This window comes from Oculina patagonica, chromosome 2, assembly GCF_052425735.1.
Source record: "Oculina patagonica isolate OP01 chromosome 2, crgOcupat, whole genome shotgun sequence".
NCBI classification, from domain to species: Eukaryota; Metazoa; Cnidaria; class Anthozoa; order Scleractinia; family Oculinidae; genus Oculina; species Oculina patagonica.
The window spans coordinates 1,664,579-1,682,975 of NC_135759.1; the positions used below are offsets into that span (position 1 = coordinate 1,664,579).

At 38.2% G+C, this 18,397-nt stretch overlaps 2 protein-coding genes across 2 annotated transcripts in view; one reads left to right on the plus strand and one right to left on the minus strand.

Moving 5' to 3' along the window:
* Positions 1 to 137: 137 nt before the first annotated feature.
* LOC144642549 (stress-70 protein, mitochondrial-like) lies at positions 138 to 12,347 on the plus strand. The gene is made up of 17 exons (XM_078501522.1): positions 138 to 406; positions 512 to 570; positions 1,521 to 1,704; positions 1,976 to 2,061; positions 2,144 to 2,342; positions 4,053 to 4,159; positions 4,779 to 4,851; positions 5,359 to 5,448; positions 6,044 to 6,136; positions 6,588 to 6,797; positions 7,726 to 7,953; positions 8,167 to 8,271; positions 8,644 to 8,761; positions 9,230 to 9,324; positions 9,908 to 10,000; positions 10,492 to 10,632; positions 11,481 to 12,347. The coding sequence occupies exons 1-17, from the start codon at positions 305 to 307 to the stop codon at positions 11,586 to 11,588; spliced, it is 2,091 nt and encodes a 696-aa protein (XP_078357648.1). The 5' UTR covers positions 138 to 304; the 3' UTR covers positions 11,589 to 12,347.
* Positions 12,348 to 13,362: 1,015 nt separating this feature from the next.
* LOC144642575 (uncharacterized) overlaps positions 13,363 to 18,397 on the minus strand; it is a 38,479-nt gene continuing 33,444 nt past the window's right edge. Inside the window, exons 24-27 of the mRNA XM_078501557.1 lie at positions 18,278 to 18,319; positions 17,878 to 18,010; positions 17,524 to 17,583; positions 13,363 to 16,998 (exon numbers count right to left, since the gene is read on the minus strand). Of these exons, the coding sequence (XP_078357683.1) occupies positions 16,877 to 16,998; positions 17,524 to 17,583; positions 17,878 to 18,010; positions 18,278 to 18,319 (357 nt within the window). The 3' untranslated portion in view covers positions 13,363 to 16,876. The remainder of the gene's footprint in view (positions 16,999 to 17,523; positions 17,584 to 17,877; positions 18,011 to 18,277; positions 18,320 to 18,397) is intronic.

The following is an 18,397-nucleotide window of genomic DNA, read 5'->3' on the forward strand; positions in this document are numbered from 1 at the left end:
AATGATATTATTGTGCTTTAATCAGAAGATGTTTGTAGCTTTTCTCTAGTAATCTCCATTTTGCTATTGAAAGTTCAGAGAAACGCGCTGAAGACTGGGACGAGGTAACTTGTGACCGCGCGTTACCCTATAGAGACTGAACTCTAACTTCCCTAATATGGAACATTTCTCGAGACCGCGTGCGCACGCGCTGGACTTACGCAAGAAAAATCTCGTGCGCCTTGCAGACTTGCATCAGCCTTCAGAACGTAAAAAAAGGTTCTTATTCGCAAATATCGCGAAAAAAATCCTCCAAAATTAAAACATGTGGTCGACAGTTAATACAGCACGAACGTCACTCAAGCATCTTGCTCGAATCGCTCGCCATGCGCCGGCACTGAGGTCGTTTGGATCGGTCGCTAGTCAGGTGAGGCACTGTTCATTTTTCGATCGTAGAAAATTGCCGGTGATTTGACATTTTGCATGACGTTTAGATTTATGAACAATCGATCTTCTTTTTCTTATTGAGCAGAGAGTTATCACAGAGGATGTTCTCTCCAGAAATGGATTGTTTAAATCTCGCTTTTACAGGTAAGTTCGAAGTATGACAGAAATATTTTAAAGGGAATACAATTTGCACGTGGTCACTGTAATATTAAACGTGCTCATGCGAATACCTTACAACTATGAATCAAAACGTAGTAAAACTTGTACGAGTTTGTCACTAAAATGAAGGCATTGGATGAGTATCAATATGTGCCTTGTACGGCTTCTAGAAATTTTAAGATACATGAAGCAGTTATAAGCTTATGTAATAGTACATGTGACATGAAGCCAGTTAGCTTCAGATTTACATGTAAGCTTATATTGCATGTACAGACCGTGTGTATCTTTTTAAAATAATTACAAATCTTAGAGATCAGACAACACTAAACTTGTTCTGTTGGTAAACTTGGAGAGGTGTCAGATTTACCTACATGTATGACAAATTTATTACCATTTTGTAACTGACTGACCTAGGTTAATCAAAGCATGTTTTAACCAGATTATGCAGTTAAACTCAATTTATCACAATCTGTAGATTGAGTCTGGTAATCAAACATTAAACACTAGAGTTGACCTGGTTGTGATTAATTAAGCATAAATTTTGTTTGAATTCTAAACATGGTGGGACTCAATTCACATACTTTTTGATTTTCAAGTTTGTTGTACTCACAAAATGTTCCAGTCTGATTATGGTATGTGTATGTTTGAGTGGGTGGCCCTATTCGGCAGAATGATGGAACGATGATAGTATAATGCCCTAACTAATAAAAAAGCTAACCGCAAGCAAACTAGTGACACTCCCCCAATTTAGAAAATAATAATAATTACTGAATAAAAACAAAACAAGAAAAAATACAGCTGCTTTTACCATCCCAGCTAATGATGCCAATAAAATATTTATTTTATATGCTAGGAATGCTAGGAAATTAATCTTACTTGTATTATGTACAGTATTTCATGTTGAGGTTTTCCCTTTATGTTTGTACATAATGTAGCTCTGAAGCTGTGCGAGGTGCCGTCTGTGGTATTGATCTTGGAACAACAAACTCTTGTGTTGCTGTGATGGAAGGAAAGACACCTAAAGTGCTAGAAAATGCTGAGGGATCAAGAACCACTCCATCTGTTGTCGCTTTTACTGCTGATGGGGAGCGACTTGTTGGTACTCCAGCTAAGAGACAGGTGCGATGTTAACATTGTGAATTTGCTTCAGTTGCAATGTACAGTGTATGTGCATGTTACTTTCTGTGTGTTGACTGGTCAGGGCATTTAGGCACGGTATTGCTATATGGTAGTTTTTTTTTTTTTCTTGTTTGAAACGATTGCCCCTTGCTACTGTAATCTTGCAAAATGTATAATTTAAAGCTTCACAGCGTGCTTGTTTAATTTGGGATTCCTCCATCCTTGTTTTGTGTGTCACTCAATTTACATGTAACTCCCTCTGTGTGCATAGGCCGTAACAAACCCAGAGAATACATTATACGCCACCAAGAGGTACATTGGTCGCAGATTTGATGACCCTGAGATCAAGAAAGATGCGTAAGTACCAATATGATTTTTTGCAATTTCCAAGCGATTTACATGTTAATTGAAAATCAATAAATTTCTTGTCTTATTCCAGGCAAAGTGTGTCATTTAAAATCGTCAAAGCCTCAAATGGAGATGCGTGGTTTGAAGCTAATGGACAGATGTATTCACCAAGCCAAGTTGGAGCGTTTGTCCTCATGAAGATGAAGGAGACTGCTGACAATTACTTGGGTACAACAGTCAAGAATGCCGTCATCACTGTGCCAGCTTACTTTAATGATTCGCAAAGACAGGTTTGTGTGACTTTTCAATAATTATACATGTAGCTTTTCTATGACAAGTACAATGTACTGTACACAGTGCATGTGTAAGAACAACAGACTGTACATAATAATGTTCAGATTTTAACTGTGGTTGTCAATATTACATGTAGTTGAAAAATGTAGCACTGAACATGTACATGTACAGTCATGTACAGTACCGCCTGTAAGTTGACAGTCCCCGAGCGAGAGACTCGAGATGATCTCGAGGAGACCGATCGAACTGTCGAGTCGAGTCTCGAGGGAGGATGAGTCTGAGTTCGAGGACGAGGAGGAGAAAAATAATGAGCTGTCGCGATGATTCCCGGAATAAAATTGCCAAGCGGGCGCACCGAAAGGACTGATGGAAGCGCGTGCTGGCACTCACCTGCTGAGCACGCGCGCTGGTCGAATATTTCGAACCGTCCCAAAAGTTGAAAAGGAGCCGAAACCGTCGATAGTGAATGAATTGGGGGAAAATGAACAGAAGTAACCGAGTTGGAGTTAGCGGGTCCCGTCGAATCAAATGGAAAAACACCTGCGTTAGGCGATCCTAGGAAAAATGAAGACGTGTGTGTACGCATAGATTGTGTGTATGATAGGAAATAAACGTCCTCAGTTGTTTGAAACGCAGATGTGATGAGATTAATCGGATTTGGTGGGGGTGTATTATTTGCGTGAGTATGAGTATATTGATTACTGTGCCGCAGTTTGTAATCTTAAAGCTGAAATGATTACGGATATTGTGTGAAGAAAGTTATTAGAGAATTTAGGTTAGTTTGCTCACAAAAAATAAAACACGCTCATTCAGAGACGCGATGGCGCGACAAAGTTGTGATATTTTCGGAAGGCCACGGCTCGATGTTACGTGAAATGTTTCGTTTGCCGTCTAAGAAAAATTTAAGAACCGGTATTAGGATTGTGAATAGAGCGACAGAAAGAGACGTCTGAATTCGGGAAATGCTGGGAGTCGATCTACGGGAGAGATGGGAATGGATGGAAAAGATGTAAGGGATGACGACAAGAAAACCAAAATGAAGGGGGAATGAAGGGAGAGCACAAGTGAACACAGATTCTACGTCCCTATTCGGCGATCACGGAGGAGAGTGAAATTGGGAGAGACGATCGGCGTATGATGCGAATGAGTCGGGGAAGGGCGGGGGAGGAACATGATGAGGTGGAGCGGCCGAGAAAAATCGCCCGAAGCTCGAGAGAAATCGAGACCGCCGCGACCGAGACGAGAGAGAGACGACGAGACCGAAACGAAATCGAGGAGGAGGAGAGGAGCGAGGAGAGTGAGGAGAGCGAGACTGTCAACTTACATTTGAGGGTACTGTATGTAGTCCATCAAGACAAGGATTGCAAGGAACATGTACATGTTCAGTGTTTTATGACAATTAGACCTGAACACTTTCCATTGTAGTACAGTTGTGATTGGATATGACTTAGCAAGGTGTAATTTGTATATGTTGTGGTTTAATTTTTTCTTTGGTTTAAAATTTTTCAAACCAGTTTGTTTTTTATTTTTCATTGTCTTATGTTCATTAACATAATCTCAAACAAAGGGAAATAAAAATCAAACTGGTTTGAAAAATTTTAAACCAAAGAAAAAATTAAACCACAACATATATTCTGAACTCCAACAGAATGTTGTTAGAAAATCAGTGAGTGAAATTCATTATTGTAACACTGTTGTGGCTGCAGGCTACCAAAGATGCTGGCCAGATCTCTGGACTAAATGTTCTGCGAGTGATCAATGAACCGACAGCTGCCGCTTTGGCTTATGGAATGGACAAGTCTGAGGACAAAATGTAAGTCAACATATGAGTGAAAATCAGTAATTATACAATGTACTGTATTCAGGCTATGATGTCTGGGATGTCGCTAAGGGCCACCTACCGGCTTATTTAATAACTGGTTGAAATAGAACTTAAATCCGGCTTAAATTTCACATGAAAACAAAGACTTAGATGAACTTTTAGGGAAACCAAGGCCAGAAAAGCCAGCTGGGCTTCTTGATGATCCAGCTTAGTGTTTTCTTACATGTAGCTACATGTACATTGTACATGTACATCCCTGCGATGTTCATATTTACAGTGTATTATAATATTATTGTGTGCATATCCAGGGCTGTCATTAATTTTTCAAGCGCCGTTTTTTTTTTTTCCCCGCTTTTTTTCTCTTTCATTTACTTCCTCCAATCTATTTTTCCCCTTTTTTTCTCCCCCTTAATTTGGGGTTTTGGCCCCTAGGCCCCCTGCATATCCACAACTTTTTCTGTATGGGGGAGTGCTTGCTATACTGTACATGTAGGTCTTGCTAATAATAATTGTTATTATTGTTGTTGTTCACATCATCTTGAGAAGTACATTTTGTACATTGTTACTAAGTGTTTCTTTATTAACACTTGTATCACTGTTTTATCCAAAGAATTGCAGTGTATGATCTTGGTGGTGGCACGTTTGATATTTCCATTCTAGAAATACAGAAGGGTGTATTTGAGGTGAGGCATTTTACCATTTTGTAAGTAATATACACTTAACTTAAGGACTGTTCCCGAGGAAACAGTTAACTTTGTTCACCCAAGAATTGCCTTGGAAAACATTGAGATTTGAGGGAAACAAAATTAACTGGTTTCCCGAGGGATCAGTCATTAAGCGTTCTGTTATATAGCGTGACAAGGACTTAAAAATTTGCACTCCTCAGTCAACATTCGCAAGCAACATTGCAATGTTACCCTCTGACTTCATAGATTTTGCAATTTTGCCCGCTCAGAGACTTTTGGCAGGAAACAGTTTTTTAATTGTTAGAAGTCAATGTGACCAATATGGCCAATAAAAGCGTGTGCTGTTTCCGTTTGGGAAAAATTTCTAGCTATATAACAATAATAAATGTACACTGTGCACATATTGTCAGGTTTTTATTTGCATAGAAGAATGTTTTCCATTGCATGCATGGTCCATTATACAGTGTTAAATAACTAAGTTTTGGCATTTGACTTGTTTTTCAGGTCAAAGCCACTAATGGTGACACTTACCTTGGTGGTGAAGACTTTGACAACACACTGCTGAAGTATCTCATTACGGAATTCAAGAGAGAGGTGATTATATAATACAATTTGCATTGTGGTTCAGTTTTACCTTTGGGTACAATCAGGTCTTTCCTTTTGTTTTATAATCATTATCTTACATGAACATGTACAGTGTGCCGTGTATATTGCCATACATGTACACCAGAACAAAAGAAAAAAGCAAATTGTACCAAGGGTAACATTATTAAACCACAATATAATTTTTTTACATGTACATGTGTACTGAACATAAGTTTTACATGTAACCCCCGACTAGTACACTTTCTTATAGCTGAACGGTATCTACAGACAACTCCTTCTTTAACAGACACCTTCGGGACCATAATTTGGTGTCCATAATAAAGAGGCCTGAAGTAGCAAGAGTTGTTTTCAGTTATTATCATTTGCCAGGACTTCAACTTCTTTCGTAATACATGTACAGTCAACTCTCGCCCAACGTGTAATAGGGTGCCCATAATAGCGAGGTGTCAAAAACAATTCTCAGAACTAAGACTACAAGCAATAGGTGGTACATGTAATAGGTAAAGAGATTTTATACAATGTACAATGTATTTTAAGTTTGGGTTTGCAAGGGTTCAACTTTTGAATGTGTTATGTGTTTCAGAGTGGAGTTGATCTGTCAAAGGATAACATGGCTCTTCAAAGATTGAGAGAGGCTGCTGAGAAAGCTAAAATTGAATTGTCAGCTTCTGTCCAGGTAAAATTTGTTATTTTCTTATTATCTGCGTCAAAATATGATAACACTTTTCGTTTAGCAAAGGACAATTTTTTATAAACTTGCAGGAACTTCGATGGCCATGTGTAACAGAAATAAAATGAAAGCATTTCTGTGTCAACATTTTGACATTTTGTTTGAAGTGGTCAGTCGGAAATCCCAATAAAGCCAGCCATGTTTACCATGATTAATACTTACAGTTTTTTTCCAATCATGAAAAACTGTTGAATTTAAAGAATAAAATTAATACAAAGCATACAGTGTACTCCATCTTATACAAATGTACTTTGCTCCATCACATGCATGTACACTGTACATGTATTCTGTACAACTTAATGAAAATTTCTGAAATAATTATCTGACCTTCTATTTGACCTGGCAGGTATTAAGTACATCTCTTTTAACATTGTGGCTATTTGTCTAACGTTTACAGACAGACATCAACTTGCCGTACATCACTGTTGATGCCAGTGGTCCTAAGCACTTGGCCATGAAACTTACCCGTGCAAAGTTTGAATCCCTTGTCAGTGATCTCATACAAAGGACTGTGGAACCGTGCAAGAAATGTCTGAAGGATGCCGACATCAATAAAAGCGATATCGGTGATATTCTGTTGGTTGGTGGAATGACCAGAATGCCCAAGGTATGTGTTAAATCTTCTGTAAACAGAGGTCTTAACAAAGTACATGTAGTTTGCCTCTTGCTTTAAGGTTGATTACAGACCGCCCCCACACGCGACGCGAGCCCCCGAGCGCGGGGGGCGCCGGCCAGGGACCGCGCGCCGAGCGGGGCCAGAGACGCCGAGCAAGAAACGGAGAACCGACTGACACCGGCCACCAGAAAGGACGGCGCATCAAACCAAAGAACTTAGTTTCACTGTATTAATTTTTGTGCCCTAAAACATGACACAACAAACGTGCTTCCTATTAAACCCATGTTTACATTTTTATTGGTGGAGTATTATAAGTTTTGGATTCTTAAGCGTGTTGTAAGAGGTGAGTAGCCTGCACACTGGCTTTGACTGCGTACTGAGTGTGGCCCATTTGTGCAATTTACATGTATTTCTCCAGGAATCATTCAAGTAAAAAATTTCATTATTTTTCTCGACTCGAAACTCAAAATTTTTGAGTTTTGAGAATCCCGCGCGGAACACGAGCGCCGAACAGACATGGACACATGGGGGAAAGGGGACCCCCAGCACCACACGAGACGGGACGAGAGAGGAAGAACCGAAGCAACGACACAGAAGGAAGTGAGGAGCGAACAGCCGCGACGGAAACCGGAAGGGAGGGCGCGAAGGCCGACGGCGCACCAACGGATGACCAACGCCACGGCGCATGCGGCGGCACGTGCACGCTGATGCAAGCGACGGTATATTGATTCTCAAGTCTTGAGGATCAAAGCTTGAGAGACTGTTAACTTACCTTTAAATGGTACTGTACATGATGACTGTAAAAAAGATTTGTTGAAGGTGGAAGCATGTACTTTGTTGTTTAAATTGAAATTCACAATCATTATTTTGAAAGTACATGTACTTAATATGAAATTAACATGCTGTGTGTTGTGAACAGGTGCAGTCCACTGTACAGGAAATCTTTGGCCGATCTCCCAGCAAGGCTGTTAATCCAGATGAGGCTGTTGCTGTGGGTGCCGCTATCCAGGGAGGTGTTCTCTCTGGGGATGTCAAGGATGTGTTGTTGTTGGATGTGACGCCATTGTCTCTGGGTATTGAAACTTTGGGTGGAGTCTTCACAAAACTGATTCCCAGAAATACCACTATCCCCACCAAGAAAGGCCAGGTATGTACATGGTTTTCCATCCACTCTTCAAAACCTACAGCTAAAACCAGTGCTTCAAAAACAGAAATGTGGCTTTACATGTAAGTGTGGACCGAACACCAATCAAGACCAAAGGATGCTCTTTTAAATTAATTTCTTGTAAATTTATTTGGAGTTCATGTTCCTGGCCGAAGTTGTAGTCGCAATTTAACTGTGCCTATCCTTTTCCCCCAGGTGTTTTCTACAGCAGCTGATGGCCAGACTCAGGTTGAAATCAAAGTTCACCAGGGAGAGCGTGAAATGGCTGCTGACAACAAAATGCTAGGTCAATTTCAACTGGTAAGAAAATACATGATTGTATTTACACACATTTCTGGTCATCGTCCCTGTAGCATACTCTCATTCAGAGCATACTGTACCTTCTCTCATGGCATGGGCAGCTCGATATGCTGAGCTGTTAAAGCACAGTCAAATACCTGTGTAATATAAGATCTACCGGTTAGTTTGTCACTTTAATTTTTGAAGGTCAGAGCTACTGACTACAGTTGTACGCTATACAGTACAGGATCCATTGTGTACAGTTAATGAATATGATGGTTTAATGCATGTACATGTACATGATCAAATTCTCCCAAATAGTACAAGAAGAAATGTATGGAGGCCGGTAAGGAGAATTTTTACATTGACTGGGTAACACATTGTCTTATGTAGGTTGGAATTCCTCCTGCCCCTCGTGGTGTGCCGCAGATAGAAGTAACCTTTGACATTGATGCTAATGGAATCGTAAATGTGTCTGCTAGAGACAAGGGAACTGGCAGAGAACAACAAAGTAAGAGCATACATGTAACTTTTAGAGACACTTTCATTTTCACCTTACAGTCAATACTGCACTTTTTAAACTTTTGTACTTTAAATTTCAAAGTCACAATTGCATTTTCTCTGCTGTCAATCCTAATTGTTTTGAGGACAATTGACAAACCTTAAAAAAAATACCAAACAAACAAATTGGATTGAAATCTACCAATCACAACCCACAGAAGTGACCTTTTAACCCCCTTCAAGAAAACTTCTGTTTCCTGGGAGGTCAGCATCTATGGAGTGATTGATGGGTATGAAAAATGCGACCGTTGATTGAGCAGAGTTTGCATGTTATTGAAAGGCGCAGTACGATACAATGCATAAAATAATACGAATTGCATAGTATTGTTCTAATAAAAGTCATACCAGCTCCTAAGTATTAAATTGTCTTGTTTTCTATGATGTACTCTAATGTAGTAGTTTTCCTTTCTATTTTTAGTTGTTATCCAGTCTTCTGGAGGACTCAGTAAAGATGAAATTGAGAACATGGTCAGAGAGGCAGAGAAGTTTGCTGATAGTGACAGACAACGAAAAGTAAGGAGAGATGCATTTGTTACTACTTGTACACTGTACATGTAGAGATGAAGGTCCTGTGGTAGCTTAGGGATCTGAACTTTCTTGGGCTGACAAAAAGAATGTACACTGTATGAAATAAAATACATCTAGTACATATTTGGCATGGTGTGACAATCGTGTGGTAAATTTCATTTAAAAAAATACCAATCTTGGTACTAGGATGGGCACCTTCAGAAAGCACATTATGAAAAGACAACAACAAAATCTAAAGGTACAATGACAGTACACACACCAAAATACAATACATGAAGGTTCACAAATGGTCTGAAAACCTTAATATATTTTACATGTAGTCATTTTTTACATGAAAACTTTGATGTTATTGTACTCTGTAGTGGGGAAAGTAGGCTTGACTCGAGAGATTGGCAGAAGTCAAGGCTATGAGGATAGGGAACAATGTTGGAAATCAAAATTTATTTGTTCTTACACAAGTGAAAGTGAAGGCAGTATTTTGACTTGTTTATCAAGTATGACTGTTTCTCGTCTCATTTGGGACTGTTGTGTTGATTTAATTGCTCTCTGTTGCTGCTTGTGTTTCTAGGACTTAACAGAGGCCATAAACCAAGCAGAGGGAATCATCCATGACACAGAGACCAAAATGGAAGAGTTTAAGGAGCAACTGCCAAGCGATGAGGTAAGACAGTCATCTTATTACAGTCACTTGTATTACTGATGTTCATGTTTTATCACAGCAGGAGTGAATCAGACAAGTAATTGCAACAACAACAAGGGGATAAGTTGGCAGGGGGAGGGGTGATCTACAAGTAGGGCTACCTACTCCACCCCAGGAAAAAATAGAGTTAAAGCAGCATGGCATTGCACGTACATCACAGTTCTCCCATGTTTCCAGTTTATGGTTCGTTATCGGTCTCAATCGTTCTCAGCCTCGACTATCATTGTTTCTTTATTGTTTACTGTCTGACATGGGTTTAGTGATTTTTGTTTGTTTTTTGTTTTTGTTTCTACCTTGGTAAAATATTATTTTTGCGTTCTCTCTCTACTCTAACTCTCTCTGTGCCTCACAAAAACCTGAATAAAAAATTATTAAAGTAGCACAGCAAACAGTAGAGCCGTAACACTCTTTAGCATTTCATTAATATTTTTTCTTTCTTTCTTGTACGACAGACTGGCCAACTTAAAGAAGAAATAAACAAAGTCCGTGAAGTCCTGGCGAGAAAAGACAGCGAAACAGCCGAGTCTATCCGACAGGCGTACAGTGAACTACAACAGAAATCGCTCAAGCTCTTTGAGATGGCTTACAAAAAGGTACAGTACTGCTAGCACCACATGGACGACGAGTAGCCACTCTTTTTTCTTAGTGCATTGAGTTTAGAGCAAAAGAAAAAAAAAATATGGCCGCGCGAAATCTGAAAATAAACTAAGAAAAAACGAAGGGCTGCTCGTTGTCTAAGGACCACAGGGATCCCAGGCTTTGGGAGCAGAGTAAATCATAGCAAAGTTCAGATGACTGGATGATCACTTACACACATGTAGGTCCACACAACAACACTTTATTTCTCTTTTTTTTATTATACAAAAAATAATAATTTTTCCCTTTATCCTTTTTTTTTTTTTTTTTTTTTTTATTTTTTTTAAAAAAAAAAACACACAAAAAAAAAAAAAAAAAAAATTAATTTTTTTTTTTTTTTTTTTTTTTTTTTTTTTTTTTTTTTTTTTTTTTTTTTTTTTTTTTTTTTTTTTTTTTTTTTTTTTTTTTTTTTTTAAAAAAATTTTTTTTTTATTTTTTTTTTTTTTTTTTTTTTTTTTTTTTTTTTTAATTAAACCCAAAAATAAAATACAAAATATAATCAGTCTGCCCTTCACAGATCATTGCTACAGTACACCAAGCCTATTTGGCCAATTTCAAAGCGGAACCATACATCGATTAAATAATTTAGTTTTCATTTACCCCCAGAGAAATTAAACTCGCTAAAATGTTTCTGACTGCAAGAACGGCACTCAGCAGTGTCAGCATTTGCTATCCAATCTCTTTCCCAATACCCTAGTTCTTTTTCGAGAGAGGAGTGGACCCTGGGAACAAGTTCCGACCTAGAGGGGAGAGGACCTTGGACACTATTTCCGACCTTATTTACGCTTGTCTATGTTCATTGCAGATGGCTTCAGAGAGGGAAGGAGGAGCCTCGTCTTCAAGTAGCGATTCAAGTAGCGAGCAAAGCGGGAGCACTGGGGAAGAGCAGGAAAAGAAGAAGGAAGAAAACTAAATTATTCGACTCGCCATCCACGATCACAGCCGTGCAAGAATCGTATTCAGAAAAAAAGATATTCTATTGGTTAGCTTTTATAATGGATTCTTACATGGCTATGGGTCTTGGAGCGTTCTACAAAACAACATATCCAAGAAGAACTCGTTTCAAGTGAAGATGTTGCGACAGAACAATGATAACATAATATGATGACATTTGCCATTCTTGCTTTGTAAAAATTTGTGTGCTCATAATGGGGAGGGTGGTGTTTTAGCATTGCTGCTTTTCCTTCCGTAGGCATACCCATCCTTTAAATAGGTGCAGTTTTTCTTCGAAAGAGCATCGAGTTTTGTACTTGGCTGTTGGTTGCATACCGGGAAACATTCACAATTGTCAAAATTTTACTGCTGCGTGTTAGCTGTTTATTAACTGAAATTTTTCGTTAGTGAAAGGAAATGAACCCCAGTTGTAGACACGCGTGTGCACGTGAAATGCACGTGTGACAGAGACGTGTGCACGTGAAATGCATGCTTTTGAGAGACGCGTGCCCGCCTTATAGGACAGCATGTCTATTTCCTTTCTGGCTTTGTATTTCGCTGGACCGGCGGTATTGTCAATGACCGTATTTTAATGTAGGGAGATAAGAGGCATTCGTTCTGTTGGTTGCCCTCCTCTTTCAATGTAATGACGTCCGCTGCTGGTGAAAATGGTGTTGTAAAGTGTAAGAAATCCATTTTTAATTTCACGCTCGATAAATAAAGGAATGCTTATCTAGAACGGTTTATTTCCTGTACTTAGAACTTATGAGCAAGCTGCTGTTTATAAGCCGTTCTGCAATGCAAACTCTACTTTGAAAAGTTCTGAAACATTGACATTGTACAGGAAGAAGTGCAATAGGTCTCCGACCGCATCAGTCCAGTTTTTTAAACCCCACACTCCCTTTTCGTAAGTTTGATGTAAAAGGTCCTCGAAAAGCTAGTAACTAATCTTTGTTTTTGAGCCGTTGCAAAGGGATAACTGTCAATAACTTGAGCGCCAAAAGTGTTGAGACACTGTCTGCGCACTGTCTGAGTAGCTTGGACAAATTTTGTCCAGCACCCCTTCGATATTACCCCTCCCCCCGAAACAATGTTGGACTTGCTATCTGAAAGACTTGCTTCCTTTTTTGTACAACATTGAAAAGGGGGGAGGGGATAGTGGTTCACAATCTACACCGGATTTGAAGTGGGATAATGGAAATATTAAAAGTAGCAATCATTTCAACCAACTGTCTCAACTACTTTTGTCGCGAATTGTCGGTTAATATTTCGACGTCTGGAGTGGAACTCAGTTTGGTCGAGTATGGCTGTGAAGAGCTAGTGACTGTACTTACCAAAGAAAAGCGAGACTCGAAATCAGTCGCGTCAATTAGAAATTCCCAATATCTATTTTGTTCTCTAGCCGACTACAATTTTGAAGGCAAACCTTTGTGACTGGCCGATTTCAGTGAAAATCACAATTATGTGACTAAGAAATTTCCGGCCTTTTGTGGGCTGCTTATTTTTCTGTTTAGTTTTCCTCAAACTGTTGTGAACAAAGCCCTATTGCCTCTATAAGATACATCTGCAAGGGATACACGCTTGTTATATTCAACGTTACCAAGTATTGGATTTGTTTTTTTATAAATATATCGAAATATAACCTCATATTGAAAGAGCCAAGTTACTATTAATGTAAAAACATGCATGCAGCCTCCCTTTGCCTAACCATAACCCAAATCATAGGATATCACTACAAATAACCAGCCTTTACCTTGTCTCTCTCACTGGTTTATTTTAATGCAATTCAATTTAACAGCGTGCACTGTAGCCACAGTATACCTTTAGATAAACTTGTACATGATCATCAATATTAACTTGTACATACGCCTGATTGAAGAACCGTTGCCCAAGAAAAGCATAAACCATGAACGATGCGACCCAAATGTTTACTGGGAAATCATAAAAATGAAATCGTCGTCTATGACAGAATGAACATTAAAATAAGACAAGTTTGATAAATCATGCTCTTAAAGCTCTCAAAGTAAGAAAATATCTTAATTTTGAATAAATGGAATATTACTAAGCTTACCAATGCTGTCTACCTAGAATCCCATTCAGTCTTATCGTCCAGGGTCAATGTTTCTTCGATTTGGTGTATGTTTTATTAGGTAATGTACATACTTCTACAAAGTCATTTATGATAGACTGCAATCGATTTAAATTGGTGGCCTATTGTTTTACAAGCAAGGGCTAAAATGTATACTGTCACTTTAACTTACGAGAGAGAAATAATTCGAGTTAGTTAATAGTTGAGCCAGATAGTGTGCTATATCTGATCTCTGTACCAAATAGATATAGTCTCACGAAGCTATTCTAACGGTAGTAGTGAGATATGTCTCCACTTTCCAGACGCGCTGTGTTGCGAGCAGTTACAGCACCTAAAATGTTTACTAAATAATCATATGATACCTACCGGTATTTACTGAGGAAGCAAGATACCATTCATTTCCTTAATTTAAGCAAAATGTAGACAATGTAGGCTGGGAGGAGTTCTGTCAGTAAATTACCAATTTCAGAGCTACTCTTTTCTTTTTCATTTCGAAGCCATTTTGCAATTCATTTTTTTTTTCAGTAACGTCGCTGATTGCAGTACTACGTTAACTGTATTTTGGTCTTCATCGGTACAATGGTTATACTGTCAAAAATGGCCTTTTTGGATCGAGATTTTGTGGGCAGAATTTATCCAAGCCTAAAGACAAACGACTCTCGAGATACTGCTTCCTTCAATGAAAATTGTTGATAAATAATTTTCTGATAAATGTGTTATAATATTTGCATCCAATAAACTAGAAATACGTGTAAAATAAGTCGTGTGTACAAGTTCCGTTTGGGAGAAAATCCTTTTCTGATCTTTTCTCGTCTGAGGACTGAGCGAAATCTGGTAAAACACACTGACTTGTACTTCACACGGTTTACATCATTAGCGATAGAATATCAGTGCTTAGCAATATATACAAGTATTATATAATATATTTACCCCTCCAGGTTCTATAAATAATGTCTATTGTTGATGTCTTGTTTAGGAAAGAAACAACTTTAAAGTGATCCAATGAGGCTTGACTTCGACAAAAATTAATTTGGAAAAGCTCTTCTGGACAAAAGGTGATGACGCCTTATGCTATAGCTGAGAAAACGTTCCACTAAAATTAAATAAAAGTAAAGGTTACAATACTTCAGTACTGCACTTAATTAGTGCAAGGTATTACAGAAGGGGCCTGATGATGTAAAATGGGAATTGGGATTTTGGCAAATTTTCATTGGGAAAATGGGATCTGAGTCTCTGTACTGGGACTGAGATTTGGTCACTGGGAATGTGAAAAGCAGACAGAAAGACAATAGAACTGGGACTGGGAATTTGAAAATTTGGGAAATCAATAGGCTGGGAAATGGGATTTGGGCAAAATGTGGGCTGGAAAAATGGGGTTTATACCCTCCCTCTTACAAGACAATTACAGATTTGACTTTGACTGCATAACGGAATCAGATCTCGATTCAATGCCGCTGATGGACACCAAACCATCACTTTTCTGATAACTGAAATGCCTTGTATGATTCAGCCTTCCAATGGCTTAGCTCTGCTTTTATAATTAGGTTATTAACTATATATAATAATATTAGTGTAATCTCCTCATAATACTAACGAGCTCGGATTACTTAATAAAAAGGCTCTCTGGACGATACACATAACCTCTCAAAGCCACTTCGATAATACATAATAAATGTTATAACCCCTAAGTTATATCACGTCTATTGTTGATGTTTCATTGAAGAAACAAACAACGTTTAAAGGAGCAACGTGACGGACAACTCATCTTGAAAAAATTGGCATGTTTTTTTTTTTTTTCAAGTTTGTCATTCGTAATCTGTCTTAAAGTGATTATGTCACGGAGATTTCGCAGTTTTTTGGTCTAAACTGCTCTGAAATTAGTGGAAGGCAACCTAACCCCCCAAAAACAATATCTTTGAACATCTAAAGAAATATATAAGCTTCATTTGTGGATAGAAATCAATCTACGGCTAAAAATATCGATTTTTTGAAGACGCGCGGAAACAATTTGAAAACGTTTGCCTAACGTTTTCAAATTGCAATCCGTTTCCATCCGCGCCATCCGCAGCCAATAATGCTAGTTAACAGTTTCAATGCTCTAATATAGCAATTTTTAATAAAAATGGACTATTATTTCTAGGTTTCATGCGACAGAAATATAAATTTTGGCTGTTCAAAAATCTGGTAAACTCCGTGACATAATCCATTTAATCTTCGTCGCTCGAAACCATCCTTGTTTCTTTTCGGTTAATTATTACTCCTAAGAGTGTTTTTCCATGTCAGAAAACTCATGATTATTTCGAGGTTTCATTCAAATCAGAAAATGAATTAAAATATCGCGACGTTGCTCCTTTAAATACAGTTAGGCTACGTAACTTCTGACATGTTTGGAATATAATCCTGAAAAAAGGTTGCTCTCGGCGATATCACTATCGTCAAAATCAACCAAACAGCTATAAGATACATATTTGTTATGATAGTAAAAAACAAAACTAAATCTAACAAGGGATTTGCGGCATGATACAAATCTCAGTAAACTAACCATTTTGCTATTAGAAAACTTTTTCCACACTAACCGATTGCATGTTACATCTAAACTAATCTGTCAGTGATAAACAATCTATGTCAACTAGAAGTACTCTTAGTCAGTTGTCCTTCTATAAACTACCCATATTATTTGTGCTGTCGTGGCAGAATGGGAGACACTCTGGAATATTATATGGCGGATGGTTATATATACCCGTTAGGCATGCATATATTCTTTTTCTCCTTTAAAAACAAGCTGTTTTTGTCCACTTGTTTTATACAAACCAGGAACATCTAATATACAGTTCCAATTATTTTTTAACACGCTTACAGCAGCAACAAGTAAGTATTTCTATCTAACATATGGGAGTCCCCTATTCCATAACTACAATATGACCCAGCTTCATAAGTTGTAATAATATATCGATATTATTTTTGTCGCACGAGGAATGCATCATGCAAATCTAAATAGAACGCATAGAATAATTATCTTTCTGAAATTTGACAGAAAGAGAGACAAACAGACACATTTTCCATTCGCAGTAATGGCATCAAAATTTTAACATTTAGATAACTACGAGCTCATCAATCTATCGATATCTTTCTAGTTTCCTACCACGTCTAATGTTTCGTTAGTTAATTCAGCTAACTGATTACACGGCTATTTCATACATAGCGGTGTCCCCTCCAAGAGTTGCTTTGTAAACAGTTGAAGACGAATCATCTGTTGTCGATTTGCGTTTAGCATCGACGAATTCTTGAACGTGCTCTTGTTCTATTCAATAAGCGAATTAAAAAAAAAAACAATTATGATTCAGTTCATTTTTCCATACATTCAACCATCCCACCATCCATCACCTTCCTCTCTAGCTCTCTCCCTACCTCCTTGCTCTCACTTCCTTGCTCCCTCCCTCCCTTACTCCCATCCTCCTTTGCTCACTCCTTCCCTTGCTCATTCCCTTCCCTGCTCACTCCCTTCCTTGCTCTCTCCCTTCCCTGCTCACTCCCTTCCCTTGCTCCCTCCCTTCCCTGCTCACTCCCTTCCTTGCTCTCTCCCTCTCTTGCTCCCTCCCTTCCTTGCTCACTCCCTTCCTTGCTCACTTCCATCCTCCCTCTCTCCTTCACTCCCTCCCTTCCTCCCTCTCAGTCTCCTTCCCTCTCTACCTTCTTCCCTTTTATCCTTTCAATGTATGTTTTTTGCGAATGCTTGTGTCACGGTTCCGTGAAAGTGTGCTTTCTCGTCTATTGCTAGTAGTTGCCTCACAGCTGGTTTATTAAATATTAAACGTTTCTCGCTTACCGTTTAGAACGGACAGTTGGGGCTGAACTTCAATCACTTCCACAAGCTGCTTTCCTTGGCCTGCATTTACACAAAACAAAATTAACGCCAAAATAACTGCGCTTGCCTTTTCAAAATCATGCGAATTCTTAAATTCAAAACCTAGTGTTTTTTCCATAGAATCAAAACTGCTACTTAATCAAATCGATAATTTTAAATAAAGAAATAATTAAATAAAGCATTACACTGTAATTACAATAATTTTCATAAAACGCATCCATAATTATCATATAGATCACATTAAATTACTAAAGCTACTTAGGACACTTTTAAAAGCTGAATTAAAATATGGTTAACATAAAATTTTAAACTTACCAGAATCATTTATGACTTTAACTCTGGAGTGTTTTTCCACAACAGGCGTTTTCTTCGGATTGAAGGCTGGTGTTCCTCTTGTCTTAACGTTTGCTTTGTTTTTCACAACTAACTTCCGTATAGCATCTTGAACCTAAAGAAAATTCTTCTGTGAATGTTTGACTTTTTTTGTTTGTTTGTTTGTTTGTTTGTTTGTCTTTGTGTATCTTAGAGAGCCATGTGTTGAAAGGTTCATTTTGGAATTATGAGATCATAGTAGTTTTTCAGACTTTCATTTAAAAATGAATAAAATTGAAGACCCTCGGTATTCTATAGTGTCAGCTACAACGGAGCTGTCTTACATAAATTATTAAAGCTATAGTCCTCTTTTTTAAGCTCGCGACTAATTTGGCTCTCTTACCTCGTCATCAAGGGCACAATGAAAGATGAAAAACAAGACTCCCTGTTAAAAATGAAAACAAATACAACAAGTTAATAATGCTTACATGTTTGACATTTTCTATTAAAATGTTGCTTTAAA